This window comes from Cannabis sativa, chromosome X (genome assembly GCF_029168945.1).
Source record: "Cannabis sativa cultivar Pink pepper isolate KNU-18-1 chromosome X, ASM2916894v1, whole genome shotgun sequence".
Taxonomy (NCBI): domain Eukaryota; kingdom Viridiplantae; phylum Streptophyta; class Magnoliopsida; order Rosales; family Cannabaceae; genus Cannabis; species Cannabis sativa.
Window position 1 is genome coordinate 83,321,277 of NC_083610.1, and position 21,406 is coordinate 83,342,682.

Genomic DNA, 21,406 nt, shown 5'->3' on the forward strand with positions numbered 1-21,406 from the left:
GCTTCTAAGGCTATGAAAAATACTTTGTTCTGACGTTTTATTTCAAATCTGGGTTTGTGTGGGAGCTTAGCTAGGATGAACGGATCTGCAAGAGAGAGAGCTTGAGATTAACGGATCTGAGAGAGAGAGAGAGTATGGGAGACACCATCTTGTTCCTTCTCCTTGCCATCGTCAGTGACCCAAACCAACTTCTGCGTGAGTGAACACCTCCGACGTATCTACGTTGACATTTCCTTGCTTGAGTGGTCTAGCCTTGTCAACGTGCTCTCCTCTGCGGGTTACTTCAACGAGAGTCATGGTTTCCACCGGTGAGGATGAGATGCTTAGGGTCGAAGACTTCCTTGATGAGTTTGTGCGGGAAGGATCTAACCATATACGTTTTTTATTTCATCCTGAATAGATTTTAAGGTTTGATTCATTTGGGGGCAGCTTTCATGATTTGGGTTTAATTTTATTTATTTATTTATTTATTTTTGGTGTAAGATTGCTTCCGAAAGATGTTGAAGTGGAGATTCGAAATGGAACACCAATTCTTTTCAAAGATGCTGCTGATAACTAGGGTTTTAGTTTTTGTAAATTTATTTATTTATTATAGAGAATATATATATATTTATTTACTAGGTAATTGTTACGTGTCAAGCCACGTAGTGTTAGTTTTATTTAATATTTTACTTTTTTATTTTAATTAATAATTAAAATAGTATAATTATTTGAACAATTTATTTTATAAAAATAAAATATGTGTCAGTATATTTAGTAAGTAAAATATAATTGTGTTATAATAATGTATGTTATTAATAGTAAAATGTACATTAATCTTCTAATTGAAAAAAGTTCTATTATCTCATTTCATATCTAATAATAACTACACAACCATATATTTATAGATTTTCACATTCTTTGCAAATTACTAATAAGCACCAATAATATTTTCATATTCTAATATTTTTCAACCTTCTCCTCTTGCTGGTAAAATTAAAAATAAAACTAAAAATAAGCACAAACATATAAGATAAATACTCATATACAGTCTCACATTTATATTATCTTTTCTAGACATTTTATCTATATTTTTCTTTTTTAAAAGATAAATAAAAAAAATTATTAATATTCTCCCAAGATAGGTTTGTTAGAGAGAGATGGGAGTAAGATGATTTTTTTTTTAATTTAAAAAAAGATTATTAATATTTAAAAGATTGTTTAATTTTTTGGTTTAATTATTGAGTTTATTTATTAACGGGAGATCAAACGTAATCGTTAAATTTAACAGAATATTCTTTTATTTTTTAAGTATAAATAGTTAAACCAAGAAATGCCGTTAGATAGGCACTTTTAATATATAAAGATACGGGATAATAATATTGTGTCATGTATATATTGTGTCCATGTAGACAATACTCTATGTACATGCATGGACAACCAACTTGGTAATTAGCTGCCAAAAATTGATAGAAAAAACTAAATGCTAACAGAACGCGAGTTTTAAAAAGTTTTGCTGTTCAAAAAATTAGATTTTGGGGGTTAATTACTAACAAAATGAAAGTATTAGAGGTTATGCCAAAATTTACTTAAAGTAAACATCGCACACAGATCTTTACAAGGTTCACTACAACTAGAAACAAATTCCATCTAGCTACTTCTTAGGTCTCTTTACCAAGTAATAACTATACTTTCAACAAAAGTCAATTACAAGTGATAATTCATTGATTACGAGCAATTAATAATTTACATTTCTGGATAGATTCAATGGTAAGATTATTCTAAACCAAATCCGTTTGGTTGAAATCACAAGATCCTGTTGTGTATAGTTGTTGAACTCTCTTCATGTAATTCCACAATCTAAAATTCTTTTAAATTCGTTTGACCAACTCTAGAGTTGAACTTCCTTCAGCACCATATGATTGAACCCTAATTTCTTGCAGTAGAATTTCTCAAAACCTTCAATGAAGTTTCTACATAAACTCAAATACCAGAAAAAAAAAAAGATTAAAGAGTGAAAATCCAATTTAAAGAAATTGAATCCAATCTTAACAAAGTGGTTAGCTCTAACTAATTAAGATTTGACTATTTATATTGAGGTATAATAGACTAACAACAATAATCCTCAATTAACTGACCTATTAAAAAATAGAATTAATGTCTTTGTTGATTTGGATAGAAATAACATTACTACATACTGTTGTTGGAACTTATTTTATAAGGATCTTAATTACTAATATGTATGTTGATTATAAAGAGTATTATCTAACCTCCTAAATATGAATTCATAAAATCATACTAAACACCTTAGACTTTAGGATTACTTACATAAATGGCAGCAAAAAATTATGAGTTCTTTCATTTAGTACTCTAACTCCCGATTCCCTTTTGTTGGAGAGTATCACCAAGTACTAAATCTGGATAGCTTTCTTGATTTAATAAATACTTTTCTTCTATACAGTCTTCCACACAGATTTGAGTATTGCCTTGAATTGTGTGGCTAATTCACAATACTATTCAAGTGTAAGTAAACTACGTTTTTTATTATCATATCAGTAGAAATCTTGTGTACTGATAAATTGTGCGAGACTATATTTAATCACATAATCTTGATTACTTTCCAATGTGTAGACAACACAGTAATCATGAATAACAATGTGATAAAGATTTAAATGAATTTATAAATTAAACAAATGATCATGAAACAAACATGTGAACCAAGCAGCATATTAAACAAGTAATAAAATAATTCTATTTCTTTATTGATAAATGAATATTCAAGATTACATTGAAATAGAGTTTTAGTTAGGGCATAGAACCTAATAGCCTTGTCTAGCTTAACTTCCTCCTTCATCACCGATGCTACCATGGCAGCGATCTCCTCGAACATCTGGGGGATCACAATAGCCATAGTTGCTGCTAGGCTTAATGCTTTGGGTCCCAGCAATGAGTCCATGGCTACGGAGGTTCTTTGTAGTGATCAAAATTTCCACCTTCAAGACGTTGGTAGGGATCTTTTGATATTTAATTTTCTTTAATGCAAAAGCCAGGGATAATTTTTGTTCAATGTTGCCTGCAAACCGATGTCATCTTTATCAGAAAAATAAAGGTGACACATAAGAAAGTGAATGAGAGATATGAATCCTAAAATTCTTACCATGGATGGAGAAGTCCAAGGACAAAGTTAGAACCCTCTTCTACAGGGACTCGGTAGTAAAAAACAATAGTCCTGAAAGTCAAGGACATACTTGGTGAAACTTGTTAGACACGTTGATTTGGCAGACGTTTATCCAGCCTATAAAACCCTATCTTGGTTTTATTATTCTCCATCGACCGTAACTTAAATGCATACAAATATAAAATTTCTTTTGGGTTCGGAACGTCAACTTTTGAAGCTTGCACAGGATGTACCATCCAACCAGAAGCTTGTAAGACTATGGGATGAGCTAGAAGGGCGTGATCCTTATATAAGCGCAGAAGTTGGCAAAGTAGCTTCATAGAGGAAAGTGGGCCCCATAGATTATGTGTTCCCAACTCCACGCTCTGAAGTCGTCAACACTTTTAGCAGTAGACTCTCTCACAAGGGAAAGCCTGTGCCAGCATAGTCTTAGAACGTTGTTGACGCCTTAGAACTCGTCGTATCTTTGGAGCATTCCCAAGCTCCAAAATTTGTTTTCAATTCGGTCCATCTCCTAGATGGACGAGTTATAGACTATGGGAATAGCCTTCTTTTTTCCTTTCCTCTGGGGTGGGGCTTCCAGAACTTCTGCCTCTTCTTCTAGAACCACCTCCTGCAGCCCTGTTTCAAGATTAAAGTTGTTATCAGACATATTGAATGAAGCTAAAAGAAAATCAAAACCCAAGAAATTAATACCTAAACTTAAGGATAATAGCATGGGTATTGGGAAGGCCTTCCGTGCAAATTATTTGGAGAGGTCCCAGCCAGACAGGTCATCCGGAAGCACAGCTTGGTCCTCACAGAAGCCACACTTCCGCACGATTGTTCAGGAACACAAAGAGTAAACAATATAAACCTAAACATATCATCTGAAGCCCTAATGACTCCAGACAAGAGGATGGAAACCCAATTCAACGCAGTTATAATCCACATCCACTCAGTTCAGAAAAATAAATTAAGAGCAAGGAGCCCTAGAGCCCTACCTACTTTCATGCTAAAACGACCTTATTGCCTCTAGATTATCAAGACCTGATACGCTCATTCCCCACATTTCCATTCCCAGATTAAAATTCTAACACAAATTTCTAGAAAAGCATAAATTTTATATTGTTCATAGAATACAGGGAACTTAATTGTTGGAGGAAGTAGGGATAGAGGAGTGTGGCGGTGGCCAACACAGATTATGAATGGCCAGTTAATAATTCTATCCATGTTTGCCTGAACGTCTAGAGGCTCCAGCGGCTGGGGGTGGGTTACTATCGGATTCAATGGGTGTGTGTTGGATACTCCCTCACTCTAATTCGTAGAAGATGGTGGATGGCAACGTTGAAGAGATCAGACATTCATTGAAGTTGCAGACATGGTTCATTGGAGTTTTCTCTCTTGAAACTGAGTTCAAAGGGTTGAAAGGGTAAAAGTGATGAAAAAGTTTCCCCCGCTTGTATTTATATCAAGGGTTGGCGATCTACCTACTCTTGAATCAAAGGCACAGATCTCGCCTAGAGAAACATAATGCCAATCCAACGAATGGGGAGCTGGAAGAGTAGCATTAAATTCACCTTACGATACTCGAAGCATTTCCTCATCATCAATATTCTCCTCGAGGTTTGTGTTAACATCAGATAGTCGTCATTGCGATACCTCGAGCCTCACGCGCTTCCCAAGAATGCGTGAAATTCATGAATTAACCAAAAGATAACACATGTGTAGTGCAAGATGTAACCCTCGAAAGTCCCCAACCTTTCACATTCTGCATTATGGGAGATGAACAGACCACTTTTTCAAAATAATCCATGTGTTCGAAGTGCTCAAAGTCATTCAGAGGTGAGACTGCAAGCCTCTGCTACTCCCAAGTTCCGGAAGCATGGGGATAAATGTAATTTACGTTTCTAGATGAGCAACACATGGCATTTCGGGGAAGTAATCAGTCCATGTAATACCCGACCTAAGCTTTCTAGTATACTAAGGCCCAATCCAAACAGGAGGTAGGCCCTAGCCCATCATATCTCCAGGAGCATCGCCTCCAAAAGTAAGATCCTCCTACTCCTAATAGCCCATTCAACCTTCCAGGAGATGGAGCGAACTACATCCTCTGGACGATTAATGAAGCGTATATGGACGGGAAGCCCAAGAGGTGCATCCAGAAGCCCTTATAGGATGACGTGGCTGCTCTATGACACTTGGGCTTACTAGATTAGATCTTGTCCCCTATGTCAGGACATGATAGTGCCACTACAACAAAAGGGACTTTTTATCCCAGTTTTTACACATGAAAAAATAAAAAGTGGGATAAAAACTTTTAATCCCACTTTTACATTTGGAGCCTAAAAAAAAATTTGGAACAAGGGTCTTCTTTGGAAAACGAATAAAAAACTGTGTTAAAAGGGCTAATTTTATGCGTTTGCCAAACGTAACTTTAGTTTTTAAGTGAGACTTTTTATCCCGGTTTTTATGTAAAAACCGGGATAAAAAGTCCCACATTATTTGGGCCTTTTAATGTTGTTGGGCCTTTACACATATAAAAAGAACATTAGGTTTTAGGGTTTTATTTACATCTCATTCACTCCAGCCGTCTCTCTCTCTTATCTCTCTCTAAGCGGCAGTGCATTCTTTCTCTACTATTTTTTTTTCTTCTTCGTGCTCAAGCATCTCAACCTCCGAATGGCTATTTTTTTTTTCTGCAACCTCCAAAGCTCAAGCCACGACTGAACTAAAAAATCGACGACAAATGACGAAGGCTCTGCTATTTTTTTTTCTTCATTTAATATCTCGATCCAACCACTCAAAATGTAGATCTGAGATTCCAACCCCGAAAACCAAAGGTTGATATTACTTTTTACTTCTCTGTTTCTATGTGGCTCACTTGCTCTTTTTTTTTTCGTGCAGTCGGACGGCGTTGAACAACAAACTTCGGCGTGGTGTTGATAGTTTTTTAGGTTTATTTTGTTTATATTTATTTTTTAACTATTATGAAATTTTTCTAGGTTTGTATTGAGCTCCACACCCATATTCGAGCTATATGTATTGAATTTTATTGATTAATGGGAATATTTCAGTTCTAAATGTTTTGTATTTTTTTTTAATTAATCTGTAAATGAATTTTTGTTTTGAGTGTATATCGATTATATATATCCATTTCTTATTTAATTTTATGGAACTGATATAATTTTTTTTGGGTTTTATTTTTTTTATTATATTTTTGACATTTAATCCCGGTTTTTACATAAAAACCGGGATAAAAAGAGACCTTTCATCCCGGTTTTTATATGACTTTTTATCCCACTGGCATATATCCCGGTTTTTATTTTAGCGAAAACCGGGATAAAATGCCCTTAAAAACCGGGATAAAATGCCTTTTTTGTAGTAGTGTGCGCGTACCGCAAAGAGAGACATATTCCCTTTTGTCCAAAACGACGTCCCTCTAACATTCTTGTCTACTTTCTGCACCCATGCGTGACACCCGTACGGACATTTTTGTTCACAAGCTAGGACCTTGCCATGGGTCTTAAGGTCATGTATTTAATGTATTTACCCCAATAGTGGTCCCATTTTACACAGAAACCCTAGCGGGTCATGTGTATGCCCAAACCCGAATCTAGGCCTATATAAACCCCTTTATCCTTTCATATAAGGGGGGACAAAAAAAATATTTTTCAAAGATCTTCTCTACCTTTCTTCTTCACTAAGGGAAACCTAGAACAAAAAAAAACAATACCAGAAACTAGGGTTCTTCAAAGCTGTAAAAATTCATCTGTAATATGTTCAAAGTCTCTTAAGGCCAATACATTGACTCGTGGACTAGGGATCATTAATGCTCGAACCACGTAAAAATTTTCGTCTTACTTAAACAATCATTTAATTTCTTGGCTCGTACTTAATTTAGTTTTCAAAAATTTTGATGAACGCTTTTTTACTTTAAATTTTGTTTTGGACGTATTTTATACCGTTAGAAAGCTCTTAAGATGCTAGTATCTATGTGTCTAGTTTATGAGCCTTAATTATTTATGTATATTTTATGTGATTGGGATTGACTCTATTATGTTTGTGCTCGAGATTGTGACGAATTATCACTACTTGATTAAGATTAAAATAATTTGGATGTCAAATATATGAAGTGCCTTGGTGTATTCGTTTTTTGGGGTGCACTGTAGAAACATTCATTACTTATAACCAGTTATTTTTAATTCATTAATAATTTTAAAATTATTATAAATAATAATATAAATTTTATATAAAAAAATTACTAAAAACATTCCAAAAATTATTTTTTCTTTTTCTTTTCGCAAATTAATTATTTTTTACCTTTTGAAGTTATATAATTAGTTTTGATTTTTTTGTTTAGAAAACCAAACAAAATTTGATAATAGCTCAAATAAAGGAGATAAAAAATATTTTCTCAGCGAAAAAAAAAGAGATAAAAAATAATAATAATAATTTCTGCATACTTTGTTATCTTTTTATAAAATAAAATTAAAAAAATTTAAGAACATGCAACATAAATTATTTTTTACCCTTTAAAATAATTAGTCTTAACCTTTCCTTTTTCTTTTTAATAAACCCGAACTGAATTTGATAATTGGGTCAAATAAAGGAAACCGAAAAATTAATAATTTCTATGTCATTGAAAAATCTAGATAAGCCTTATTTAAAATTAAGTTATTTAAGATTTTTGCCTCTGAATTATGACCTATATAATATATATTATTGTGCTCCTGAGCTTTTTCAGCCTATTAAAAATAGTTTATGAATTATTCACAGTGTTGTAAATTAATTTTTCTGTCAAATTTTCTCATACGTGGTAAAAAATTGATGACACGACTACTAGACTAATTACCTAATATTATATGTGCGATTAATTTGAAAAAAATAATTTAAGTTTTTTTAAATTTAGATTTACGTAATTTTATTAATTAATAATTGATTTATAATTTAATAAAAGTTTTAAAACTGCATAATTTGTTTGGTATTGATGTGGTAATGAATAGCAATGTAATCATATTGTTAATTTGTTTGCCAAATATAATAGTACTTGATAAAAAAAAACTAATTTATAATACTCTCAATTTTAATAGGTTAAAAATTAAAGGTACAATAATATATATCTCGTACAGATAAAAATTGTTGGAAAATTTTATAATGCACTTTCAATGCACTGATACATTTTTATCCATTTTAGTATCTAAAATAATTTTTGAGTCTACATTTTTATTTATTTATTATTATTTTTTTGAAATAAAATAAATAAATCCTGCAAATTTTAAGAAATTCGAAAAAGTTTTAACACCCCGAAAATTTTGTTCAAATAATGTGTTGCATGCGTGAGTATTTTATTTTATACGCTTGTAAAATAGATTGTTTGAACATTGTTTTCTATATTATAAATTATTCTGAATTTTTTAAAATTTTGTAGGATATTCTAAATACCTATAATGTATATGAATATGAAAAAAAAAATTAGATTAATTTTTTTTTAGAATGTCAAAACAAATAAAGAATGTATCAATACATACCTTTTAAGGGGAAGTATATATTGTAAAAGAGAAAAGCTAACTATAACCTCTTAGTCAAACTCCACGTCCGAAATCACATGCTGAAATATTTTTTTTCAAATTTTTTTTATAGAGATATTCGTTATAGTTACAGTATCATTCTTATAAATTTTTGAAAAACTCCGAATAGTTTACTGTACCGAAAATAGAGTTCCTGATACAGTTTACCACGCGCGTTCAAAAAACTTCAAACGTATTTTCGGCACTGTAAACTATTCGAAATTTTTCAAAAATTTACAGGGATGATGTTGTAAGCATAACGAACATCGCCGTGAAAAAAAAATATTCTAACATGTATTTTTGAGCGTATTTTTAAGTGTGAAAGTTAATTAAGAGGTTGTATTTATAGGATTAAAACTATCTGAAATATAGTGGCATATCTCTGTCATCAACCTCGTTTGTCAAATGACACCGCCTGATGGGCCCCACAGTTAATTGGGTACTATTATTTGCAAATCTGTGGGCTTCTATTGTGTATGGCAACAAAGAAGAATTTATATAATAGGAAGATTGTTAAAAGGTAATATTTTGGTGATTAGCATCTCTACGGTATAATATAATTAATTTTATAGAGGTATTTGTAAGATATTATTTTTAAATAATACTAAATACTATTAATATTTATTTATAATAGAGTATTTATTTTTATATTGTGTACAACAAAATTTATTATATTACAATATATATTGATTTATGAAAGTTGAGATACAATTATAAATAAGATTTGAATTGATTTTTTTGTTAAAATAAAAATTATAATAATAATCTGATTTAGAGATATTATAGTAAAATTAATTATATATTTTTTTTTATTTATTCATGTTAAAAATTATTTTTAAATTAATTATATTAAAAATAAAAATATTGAAAATTAAATTCAAAATTTTATTTTTATTATTTTTAAAAATATAAAATTTAATTAATAATTTTTACCAAAGATAAGGTCCAAATTTTTGTACTAATTTTTTAAATAATTTATAGTGTGAAAAATAAATTTTAAAACATTATTTTACATATATATAAAATAACAATAATAATAAAAAGCATGTATGTAACAAACTACTCAAATTTTTTAAAATTAACCCCAGTATTATTATAATAAACAACATGGCTCGATATAATTTTGGAGAGGATATTATAGCGGTACAACATAAAAGTGTTGTGTTCTATAAGCCCCATTTCTTTATTGATATCCTTCACTTTTATAATTACTAAAAAGTTGAGGTGAGTGACAGAAAATATTGTTCATAATTTATTCAGTAAAGTCTAAGTGATAGACCTAACCCATAATGAAGGATAAGATCAAAGAAACTTTAGAAAATTAATCCAAAAAAAGAATATACACAGGGACCCACCACCACCATTACAATATTACATATAGGATAGCTTCTCATGATATCTAATTAGTATTATTGTGTTTGGATTTTCTTAAACCAACTTCCGGAATTTAATCAAATTAATGGGTTCTCTAATGTCTGGATGGGATTCGCCTATTTTCGCATCAAAATCAGGTAATAGCTACTCGTTTTACAGACTTAATTAAATTGTTTTTTCTTTACTTAAAAAAAGAACACAAGTTAATTTGTCTTTTTGGAAAAAATAAATAATTAAAGGAACAACATATATGTGTAGTGTTTAATTATTAATTATCAGGTAATAACAATTATAAGCGAAATAAGTCACTTACGAAAGAGGAGATTGAAGCTTATTGGAGATCAAAGCAGAAAACAGTTGAAGAACACCTTCAACACATTACTAGCCTCTCAGACACCAAACAAGATCAGGTATATATATATATATTAATATTATTATTACCTTTTTCTTAATTACAATTAAGGTGATCTAACTATCAAATACATGTATATATATGTCTCAGGAAATTAGTAGAATTGATGACGAGGAGATGAACTACTGTGGTGAAAGATATGAGAGATCAAGATCTTTGGCTCTTGAAGATAGAAAAGAGAGTGCTGATGAGACAAGCATTGAAAATCTTATCAAGAAAAATGGCTGGTAAAATTAATTATAATTTAATTTAGTATTAATTAGCTACTTTATTTTCATAATAATATATTTATACTAATTATATATACAGGTGGACTAAGAGTAACTGGGCCTTTCTAAATGAAACACCGGCGTGTGAAGCTGCTTCCAACACCTATGTATCACAGTCCCATATAGCTGCTACTTTGTCGTCTCCCTCTAAATCAAAATCACATGAGTCTCCTCATGGAATCACAACTAATTAATTAAAGCTCTCTCACCTTAATCCTCATCATCAATATTATTTCTAATTAATCCTATATGTAGATATATATAATATAAAGATGTATGTATGTATCATAATTAAATATGGTTGACGAATATCGGTGTGGAGCTCTAAGCTATAGTACTATATATAATTTGTGTGTTTTAGAAATTTATATGTATAGAGTGCAGAATTAATAAAATATATATGCTTTATAATTAAGGATTGACATACTTCTATTTATTGATTTTTTGAGCTTCTGCCCTACATAAGTTTTGATCTGCAAAAAAATCGATTGTTGTGGCTAATCGGGCTTCCAAGCTCTCTCAACTCTCTTTAGATGGATTTAATGTGTTTCACAGAATGAGTACTGAGCTCGATGACCGAGACCCTATACGAGACATTTCATCAAGGTCTCTGCCACAATTAATGTAAAATATTTTGACAATTAATTCTTGAAATTAAATTGGGTAACTAAAATATTTGGTAATTAAATCTAACCATAATTAGAATATTTGATTATAGTAAATAATTAATTATATTTTATAAATCAAATCAAATCAAATATTTGATTTGTTAACATATAAAAAATATTCTAACATTCTCCCACTTGGTCAGTATTTAAATTAATTTACCACTTAAAACTCAATGTTCCTCATTACATAATAAATATATGAATCATAGTGATATGTCCTCATTATATATTGAGTATTATTTTCCATGTATTACGATATATTCATAATATAACAATATACTTAATGTGGCAATGTACTAGTGAACAAACTTTATATTCATACACATTTTGTTGAGGTGAATTGATCATGTGAAAATATAGTTAACCAATTAGATTCTAACGTACTTCACTGGTTACCTCACCTATTTACCTCATATAATATTCACTTAAATAAATAGCATTTAAAGCATGGCATCACATAGCACATATATATTCTAGATGCTTGCATACTGCCTAAAATGGAAAGCGGTAAACAGATGATCACACAAACAGTAAAGTATTTACTCTCAATACTTACTGCACCATGAATCGAGCTTGTCTCTGACGACGAATGTACATGTTCGACCGGTCTACAGGAAGTTTAAAAACCTTGGTGCTCTGATACCAAATTGTAACGCCCTAAATAATTAGGCACGCTACTCGAGTTATTTACGAAACCCTAATCCCCTAAGCAGGATTGCTAATCAAGATAGCGCAGAATTTAAACTTTTATAATAAACGGAATGGAAATAAAACTTGTAATAATTTAAACTTTATAACATTTGGGATCCCAAAAATATTTACAAACTTTATTACAAGTCTTTTTCTTTCAGCCAGCCTAAGCGGCAAAATAGAGTTTCAAAATACATCGCTGGTAGACCCTTAACCCACTTGGTCTGATATGGCTCGGACATGTACATTCTTCGCCCAACTCCTGAACTCATGGTTGATCAGCTAATGCCTTACCTTTTCGTGCACAGTAGAGCACCCGTGAGCCAAGCCCAGCAAGACAGTATATAATCATAACAATATTAATATGCTCATTATACTATTTAAACAATAATGCCATTCATATATGTCTATGTGTCACAGACCTGCATGTTACACTCACATGCCTATTTATATCTACGTGGCGTAGACCTATGTGTTGCGCTCACACATCTATTTATATCTACGTGGCGTAGACCTACATGTTGCTCTCACACGTCTAAATACAATAAGGCCTTAGAATTGGTTCATCTCGGTTATGGTTACTGAGTCCAACTTGATTATGCCTTAAGCGCATAATCCTTGAATCTCATCACATATAACATGGCAAGGAATTTTCACATATATCACTAGGGTAATAACCCTAGGCTATTAGACCGTTCCTATTAGGATAATAACCCTAATCCTGGTTATTAATCAATCATACGTATCACTTTCAATATAAATGCCACTGCGCATACTCTATGTGCTAATCACTGTCTTATTACCTGTTCTCCCGCAATATCAGAGATTCCAAATCCCCGGGTGCTCCTGATTAGGTACCGGTAATCCTAGTCACACAAACCGGGATTTTCACAAATAGGGTTAACCCCTGATTTCACTTTCATAAAATATTCACATGTCATTGAAAATTCAAGTATTCAGATAGAGCTCGAAAAGAGCTTTCCAACGGTATATAGAACTACCAAATCGGAGTCCGGATCACAAAGTTATGGCTATTTGAAGTTTGCAAAAGGATCCACCCAGAAAAAAATGGGCGTGCCACGGCATGCTAAATACCATACCGCGGCACCTGGGTTTAAAACCCAGAAAACCAGCAGCAGAACTCGAATTTTCAGCCTCCAATCAACACCAAATCATTCCAAATCACAACCAAACTTCCAAACCATCAAATAGGGTTTCTAGCAAACAATAGATGCTCAAATAAACATATTTCATCCATCAATTCCAATAATAAATCTTCAATTTCAGCTTGTAAAAATCAACTTAAAACATGCTTAAAACTCACAACTTCAAGCTCTCAAACTTGAGCTTCAACCCACATATCAACAATAAAAACCCAGCAGCATAACACTATTAAAATATGATTTTAATTCTAACCTAGAAAACATCATAAAATCTCTGCCCAAACTCATCAAAGAAGCATACAACAATAACAAGCTCAATTAACCAAGATCAAGCATCAAATTTAACAACATGCATAATTAAGAACACCACATCTATTTCATGCTCCTCTTTATTAAAAATTCAATTAATAAATAAAGATTAACCAAGGAAAGTTACCTCAAATCTCAATTCAAGGCTAAACTCCAACAATTCCCAAGTATCAAGCTCCAATTCATGCAATAATCACACCAATTTCTCAAGAAATCAAAGATTGAGAAATGAGAGGGTTTGAGTGAGAGAGAGAGGTCGGGTGAGAGGGATACACAACCAGAAAATTCTTTTTTGTTTTCCTCAAAATTCAATTTGTCAAACATAGAAATTAGAGGTCAAATGACCAAAATGCCCCAAGGGCCAATTAACATGCATGCATGCACACTTCCAAGGACAATATTGTCATTTCATACCCATTTAATATCCAAACTAATTTCAGATTATCAAATTTAAAATAACATGCCAACACTTAATCCAAAATTGTATTTCGTTCGGCCCGAAATACCCGGATGTGACTATACTGCGCCAACCTGTCAAAACACACCTGAAAAGACAACACACGCATACTATATAATAATATAGTTCCATTAAGCACGTAATTAAATTAATTTCATCATTTTACCCTTCTCGGGTCACAATTACTAAAATGCCCCTGACTTTCCAACGGGGTCTTACCATATAATTAATCAAATAAATTCTCATATATTGAACGATATAATATTATAATTCCTCAATTATTCACAATTATCTAATTAGGGTTTTGCTAATCTATTTCTTAATGCTAAGGTATTACATAATTAATTTACCAAATTAAAAATTTTCCATAATTATTTTTTACTAAATAACATATATAAAAATATGTGTTAAATAAAAGTGGAAAATTTAAACAAATGTAATTTAATTGACTAAATTAACAAAAATAAGAAAATAAAAAAATTCCAAAATAAATCAAAATAATAAAATTTCAATTTTTTTTTAAATTTTTTCTTAATTTTTCTTTTTTTTTTTTTTTGAAAAAATCTACCAAGAAAATGACACGTGGTTTTTATCTTTAAAAAAATAACACGTCGTTTTTAAACCACAAAAAATACAGTAATGAAGGGGGAATGACATGTCGTTTTCCAATATGGAGGGAACACGACTTGTCGTTTAGGTCGTCTTCAAGTCTTTGAGTAGGTCACTTTGACCCGTTTTCTGCAACTCGGGTCGTTCGGACCTGACCCATACCCGATTGGAACTCTCAATTCCGACGACTAAATTTTGTATTTTCAATTCAAAATAATCTACATGCAATAATAAGGAGATCCATGTAGGTTTTAGGTATCGAAAACACGAAAAATATGAACTTTAATATTACAAAACTCAATCGGGTCTGAACGAATTTTTGAAGAAAAAATTTCTCTATTAAGCTCTTTCCTTCACCAAAACTCAAATAAAATTTAATAATTTTCACTAACAACTCTAAATTACCCCAAATAACATAAAAATACAAAATAACATATATACTCTCGCAAAATAAGAGAAAATAAACTAAATATAAGTAAAATACACACAAATTAAACTAAAGAAAAATGACAAATAACTCTTTATTCAAGAGTTATAATGCAGTATAGTTCAGAAAAAATTTTCCCAATCAAAACTCTAGACAATTTCATCAGTAAATGTATGATATCATAGAATCTTCATTTATTTTTATTTTTTTGACAAAAGAATCTTCATTTATTAAATAGTTACAAAAAGAAAAAGAAGAAGATGTATAACTCTTTCTTTTTGTGGTGTCTGACATTTCTAGATCGTTAGAGCTCATAATTCATAATTATTATTTTTCTTCCCATTATTATCCCTTCAAAACCAAAAAAAAAAACAAAGGCATAATGAGATGTTGGAAATAACATTCTGAAAAGTCGAGCTTATCCCTCACCTAATCCCATTCTGACTCCATCCTGGGTTAGATACATAGGGGTGGTATCGGCATTGAACAAAAAAAAAGATTCTAGAGATAATATTATTATTAATAGACTTTGCTTTGCCGCCTGTTTAAGCGACTCAACTATAGAATAAGCTTTCGCTGTCACTATGAGTATGATGAAGGTGACCACTGACCAATTTGACCCTTAATATAATATATAAGTGACATTGGTTTATTTAACAACCAAGGTTATTTAGGTAATTTAGCTCCTTCCCGTCGTCCATAAAACCAGATCATCCTCGTCTCATCTAAACACAAAACACAAGCTATAATATAGTACTTCACCAAAAATAAAATGGGTGATGACAAGAGCAAGGTTTTGATCATTGGAGGCACTGGCTACATTGGGAAGTTCGTGGTGGAAGCGAGCGCTAAGGCAGGGCACCCCACGTTTGCTCTGGTGAGGGAGACCACACTGAATGACCCTGCTAAGGGACAACTCGTTCAAAAATTCAAAGACTTGGGTGTCACTTTGCTTCACGTATGTATATATATATAATATTATTGGCATATTATTTGGTCATTTAGGTGTACTAATTGTATTCTATCTATGTATTTAAATTAACGTGTTCTATTACATGCAGGGTGATCTTTATGAGCATGAGAGTTTGGTCAAGGCCATCAAGCAAGTTGATGTGGTGATATCAACGGTGGGTCACATGCAGGTGGCTGATCAGGTTAAAATCATCGCTGCCATTAAAGAAGCTGGAAATATTAAGGTTAGTTAATTAATTAATTTTTTGATCACTTCCCCTGTTTTAGTACAATTTTAATTTTACTACGTGATTAATTAATGTTTTGATTTCCCCAGAGATTTTTTCCATCGGAGTTTGGTACAGATGTGGATCGTAACAATGCAGTAGAACCAGCCAAATCAGCCTTTGAAATGAAGGTCCAAATCCGTCGAGCGGTGGAGGCTGAAGGAATCCCTTACACATACGTGGCTAGCAACTGCTTCGCTGGCTATTTTCTTCCCACATTGATTCAGCCAGGAGCCACTTCTCCTCCTAGAGACAAAGTCATTATCTTAGGCGATGGAAATCCAAAGGGTACGATACATAACTAATTAAAACTTAATTATCCTGTTTTACACTTACCATTTCTATGTATGCATACAGGCGAAAGAGATTGAAAATTATTTTATTTTATTCATTTGCTGAGTCTGTTCGTATTTTGGGAAATAAATATATATACAGCGGTTTTCAACAAGGAGGATGACATTGGGACGTACACCATCAGGGCTGTGGATGACCCAAGAACCTTGAACAAGATACTCTACATTAGGCCCCCAAAGAACTGTTACTCATTTAATGAACTCGTTGCCCTTTGGGAAAAAAAGATTGGTAAAACTCTTGACAAAGTCTACGTTTCAGAGGAGCAAATTCTCAAAGACATCCAAGGTACGTAGTTATATTATATATATACATTTTGATCTTACATTTACTCATCAGATATATATTGTTTGATATAATTATTTTCATTATTTTCAGAGTCTCCAATTCCAATCAACATTTTCCTATCAATCAACCACTCGGCATTTGTGAAGGGAGACCTTACCAACTTTGAAATTGAACCATCATTTGGAGTGGAGGCTTCTCAACTCTACCCAGATGTCAAATACACCACTGTCGAAGAATACCTTGACCAGTTTGTATGAGAAGATTAATTATATGGTTATTTTCCAAATAAGTTTTTAATCATATATTATATGTATTTAATTACTTGCTATTCCAGCGGATCAAATCAGTGGTTGTGTTGTTTACAAGTTCCTTGTTTCTCTTTCCCCTTACTTTGAGCTTGTATTGTGTAATTTCATCATTAAATAATAAAAAAAAATTAAAAAGGTCTGTGCTATATATATTGGCTTATTATATACATAAATACTGTGTTTGATGATGTAATTTCCCGATAATGACAGCTAAAAGAAACAAGGTAAAAAATGAAGTGTATCCAAATAAATAAATAAATAAATAAATATTTATATATACATATAGACTATAGTAGGTTGAAGTTGTTTGTATTATTTAGTTGTATGATTAATTTATTTTTAGATAATATATTTTGATTTTTAATTGTTACATATAATAGAAAATATTTTATATAATTTAATTCAATAAAAAGTGGTATTTTAAAATAATAATAAACATTTACTCCAAACAATAATAATGGTCATGCAAATAGACATAAAATAGCTTCCAAAAAGGAGGCCTATACATAAAAAAAAATATTCATAATAGAATAATTAATAAAATGAGATGGGCAGTCATATAGTATGAAATTTAGGAAAAAACTTGTAATCTGCTCACCCAAACACAGCAATGTTATCCCAAGAACCATGTTAAATAGAAGGCCAAAAACATTAAACCACCTCATAGTATATCTCCACTTGTTTCTCTTATTATTCTAACAAGAGGGAAAAATAATAATTATCCTATATACTATTTAATTTTTTTTTAAAAAAAATTATGGCTTGGGTTACTCCAATAATTTTTATGTGAGTTGCTATACGGATTTTAGTTGGGGTTTATGTTGCTCTATTAATTGTTATAAAAGTTTTTGTACAGAACTTCCTAAAAAAATTTGTTTTGAAGTTTAAAAATGAAAAAAAAATTATTTTTTTTTGTTTTGTTTTTAGTTACAGCTGTAACTCAAAAAAATTAATGATTTAAGTGATTAACAATGAGTAGAGAAATGTGTGTACTTATTTGTGAATTCTCTCCAATTGGAAACTTTCGTATGGATTGAAGGTTGAGGGCATTTCTCCGGTTTCGAGATTCACAAATTCTATTTCACTGGACACCTTAATTACGATCAACATATATAAAAAGAAGCATAATCAATGTAGAACAATGTACTAACACACCAGAAATAATATAGTTACACCACAAATTCAATTCTTCGTGATATTAGTTGTTGATATATTTATGTCATCCCCTTCTTCATTGAGAAAAGAAATTGCATATGCTAAAGATGTTCTAACAGACTAACACCACAAGTAATATATTATTTTTGGTGCCATCCCATCTCTTCCCAATTGGAATACTCAACGACGTGAAACCAAAGTGGCAATGAACGTGGCCATTTGCCAACAATCAACGACATAGAAAAAATTAATGTTGAAAGCACTAGCACTAGGCACCATAGTTCGTGTAATTAAGTATTATAATTTGATGCGATAATTATTATAGAATATTGCTAATAATTTTCTATAATAATTATTAGAGTGTTGATAACCATGCTCAACAAACAAAAGCCAAATATTAACAAGAGAGTGGGTTGGTATATGGTGGTGCAAACTTGTGTGTGGTCTATTGGGTTTTGGGAAAGCGGTAATAAATGAGCCAAACCATTTATTAATACGAATAGACTCTTCAGATCAAAAATAGACTCTGTAATGAATTCTAGGCTTTCTTACATCTCTAGAAGAAAAAAAATATTTATATAGAAGAGGCTTGGTCTGCCTAAGTAAGAGTAAGAGACCAACCAATGATTCTGACAACTTCCGTAAGGATATTGTCTTGCAAAGCTAATAATTTAGAAACATATTAATTTAAATCATTCTTCTCTCTGCTGAGATAAAGGACAAGCCAAAATTAACCCCTTAACTACTTTTCCGGAAACAAACAGAAAAAGCTTATAACATTTAAATAGTTAAATAGATGCACCAAAATATTTATTTTCATTCGGCCATTTTTAATATATTTTAAAAGAAAACGTTCATAAAATCATTAACAATAGCCTTGTCCTGTTTTGATACAACACCTGTTTAGGACGTACATTCTTGTTTGTTTTAAGAGTTAAGGGTTTTCTGAATATTCAAGTTTGAATACCAAAGTCTTTTATATTTTCATATACGAACAAACATATAATTCATTATCACCTTTAAGCAAAAGTAAGAGTACTTGAGAAAAGTTATTTACCTCTTCATAAAAATGGATTATGGAATTGGAATGTGAACTGCATCAAACCGGTGTAATCATTTATTTCCAACATAGAGAGTGCTATAAAAGTATGCATTACTATTTTTTTTAGCCAACAAATTAAATTTTACTTTTTCTATTGGAGATGGTCTTATATACAATCATGTTTTTATATTTTTACTCAACTCTTTTACATTAATCTTGGGATAATGATTCTGAATGCGGCTCAACTCAATCTCAAAATAGTAACTAAAAGAGTCTAGTACTTTCAAACAAACAAAAAAAGAAGATATATATTGTATGATTGAATGGTATTTCTCAAGGCTCAAATTACACCAACTCTAGTCTTATTGACCAATAATTTCATTGATTCAGTCAAGACTTTGCCAAGAGAGATTTTTCTATTTCCTGGAGATTTTATAGTGGGAGCTGGAGCTGGAACTGGTGATGGAGCTGGTGAATTAATAGCTGGGGCTATTGGTGTTCTAACCGGATGTTTCTCTGCCATGATTCTTCTGGCCTTAATTTCTTCATTTTTCTCATCTGTCAAAGTTTGAATAAAGAATTAATTAATCTTTCTTTTATTTATGTCACAACAACAAGAAAAAGAAAATTGTTACTTTATTTTGTTTGTATAGAAAGACAGAATAGCTCTTACCATTTAACTGCTGAGCCTGAGACTTGGCAGTCTCGGACAACTGAACTAGTGTAGGCGTGATAATAGTGAGAAAGGCCCAGAAAAAGAATATCACAACAAAGGTTCTTCCACTCATTTGTGGTGGGGTTTTTGAGGGTAGAGAGAGGAATAAAAGGGAGAGGCCTTTAGGGATAGCCAAAAATGTTAAAGTGGGTTTTAAATGGTGAGTTTAGGACAAGTTGTTAATATTGGGTGGGGGGGAGGTTGAGAGAAAGAGAGACAGAGATAGGAGCGAACCTAGAAATGAAACATTAGCTGGCCATGTTTCATGATCATTGGCTTGGCTATTATAAAATTCGAATCCTCTGTTTCATGCCAATTATTTAATATTCAAAGTCAAGTATTTTAAACAAATAAAACTTGTGCATTTTCATTGCTAAGTTGTTGGAGGGTTGTTATACCAATTGGATGTTTGATTGGACAACTACCTGGCATCTCAACTCAAACCCCAGGTCAGACTATGCACTGCTTCACCTCGACTACTTGGAGTGCTTTCCCACGTACTCACTCTCAGATTATATTTTGTCAACGGTGAATTTTGTATTTGAACTGAGTCAATAAGTTTATTGAATGGGAAATTTGAGCATCTTAACTCCCTATAATTAAAATAATCATGCCAAAATATATCATAGAACAAAAATGATCAAGTAGTAGTCCCCTGAAAATGAGACCATCCTCCCAATATGTGCCCGAGGCGTAGATGGTTATAATATTAAGTTTTCTATTATTTTGGGTTGTGTACATTATTTATATGATTGAAGCATTTTATTGTATCTTTTTTTTTCTTTTCTTCATTTGTTTGTAATTTTGATTTCAATACTGTAAATTATTTATAACTTTTATTAAGATGTTTTGTATAATTATGTGTACATAGTTATATAAAAAATTAAAATTATAACTATTTATATAAACTAAAAACTTAAATGGTTATATGGTGGTAACACTCAAGAACTATTCTAATTAATAATTGCTAAATAAATATCCTTATAAACTTAAGTATACAAGAAGGACAATTGAAAACAGTTACAAATCAAGAATTAGCTCAAGCACAAGTTGCTTTCAATGCATTACACTCTAATAGAAATTACAACAACCATTAAAATTCAGCTACAACTGATCCAACTCAACTGTACAGTCACTGACCAAACCCTAGGGCTATAAAACCATAAGAAAAAAATCAAAAATTATGCATGCTATAATAACCATCTTCTGCGAGCTGAGAGTAAGT

The 21,406-nt window shown here is 31.5% G+C and overlaps 3 protein-coding genes across 3 annotated transcripts; 2 read left to right on the plus strand and 1 right to left on the minus strand.

Annotated features, from left to right (window-relative positions):
• The first annotated feature begins 10,062 nt into the window (after positions 1 to 10,062).
• On the plus strand, positions 10,063 to 11,172 carry LOC115700952 (uncharacterized). The gene is made up of 4 exons (XM_061105641.1): positions 10,063 to 10,217; positions 10,360 to 10,490; positions 10,583 to 10,719; positions 10,802 to 11,172. Exons 1-4 carry the CDS (start codon positions 10,166 to 10,168, stop codon positions 10,953 to 10,955), a joined length of 474 nt encoding a protein of 157 aa, XP_060961624.1. The 5' UTR covers positions 10,063 to 10,165; the 3' UTR covers positions 10,956 to 11,172.
• A 4,456-nt stretch (positions 11,173 to 15,628) lies between these two features.
• LOC115700961 (eugenol synthase 2) lies at positions 15,629 to 17,415 on the plus strand. The gene is made up of 5 exons (XM_030628646.2): positions 15,629 to 16,042; positions 16,146 to 16,280; positions 16,373 to 16,610; positions 16,758 to 16,961; positions 17,052 to 17,415. The coding sequence occupies exons 1-5, from the start codon at positions 15,857 to 15,859 to the stop codon at positions 17,216 to 17,218; spliced, it is 930 nt and encodes a 309-aa protein (XP_030484506.2). The 5' UTR covers positions 15,629 to 15,856; the 3' UTR covers positions 17,219 to 17,415.
• A 2,222-nt stretch (positions 17,416 to 19,637) lies between these two features.
• LOC115703192 (uncharacterized) lies at positions 19,638 to 21,068 on the minus strand. Its single transcript, XM_030630712.2, has 2 exons — positions 20,140 to 21,068; positions 19,638 to 20,024 (listed from the first exon to the last, which is right to left on the minus strand). The coding sequence occupies exons 1-2, from the start codon at positions 20,252 to 20,254 to the stop codon at positions 19,807 to 19,809; spliced, it is 333 nt and encodes a 110-aa protein (XP_030486572.1). The 5' UTR covers positions 20,255 to 21,068; the 3' UTR covers positions 19,638 to 19,806.
• Between the last annotated feature and the right edge of the window lie 338 nt (positions 21,069 to 21,406).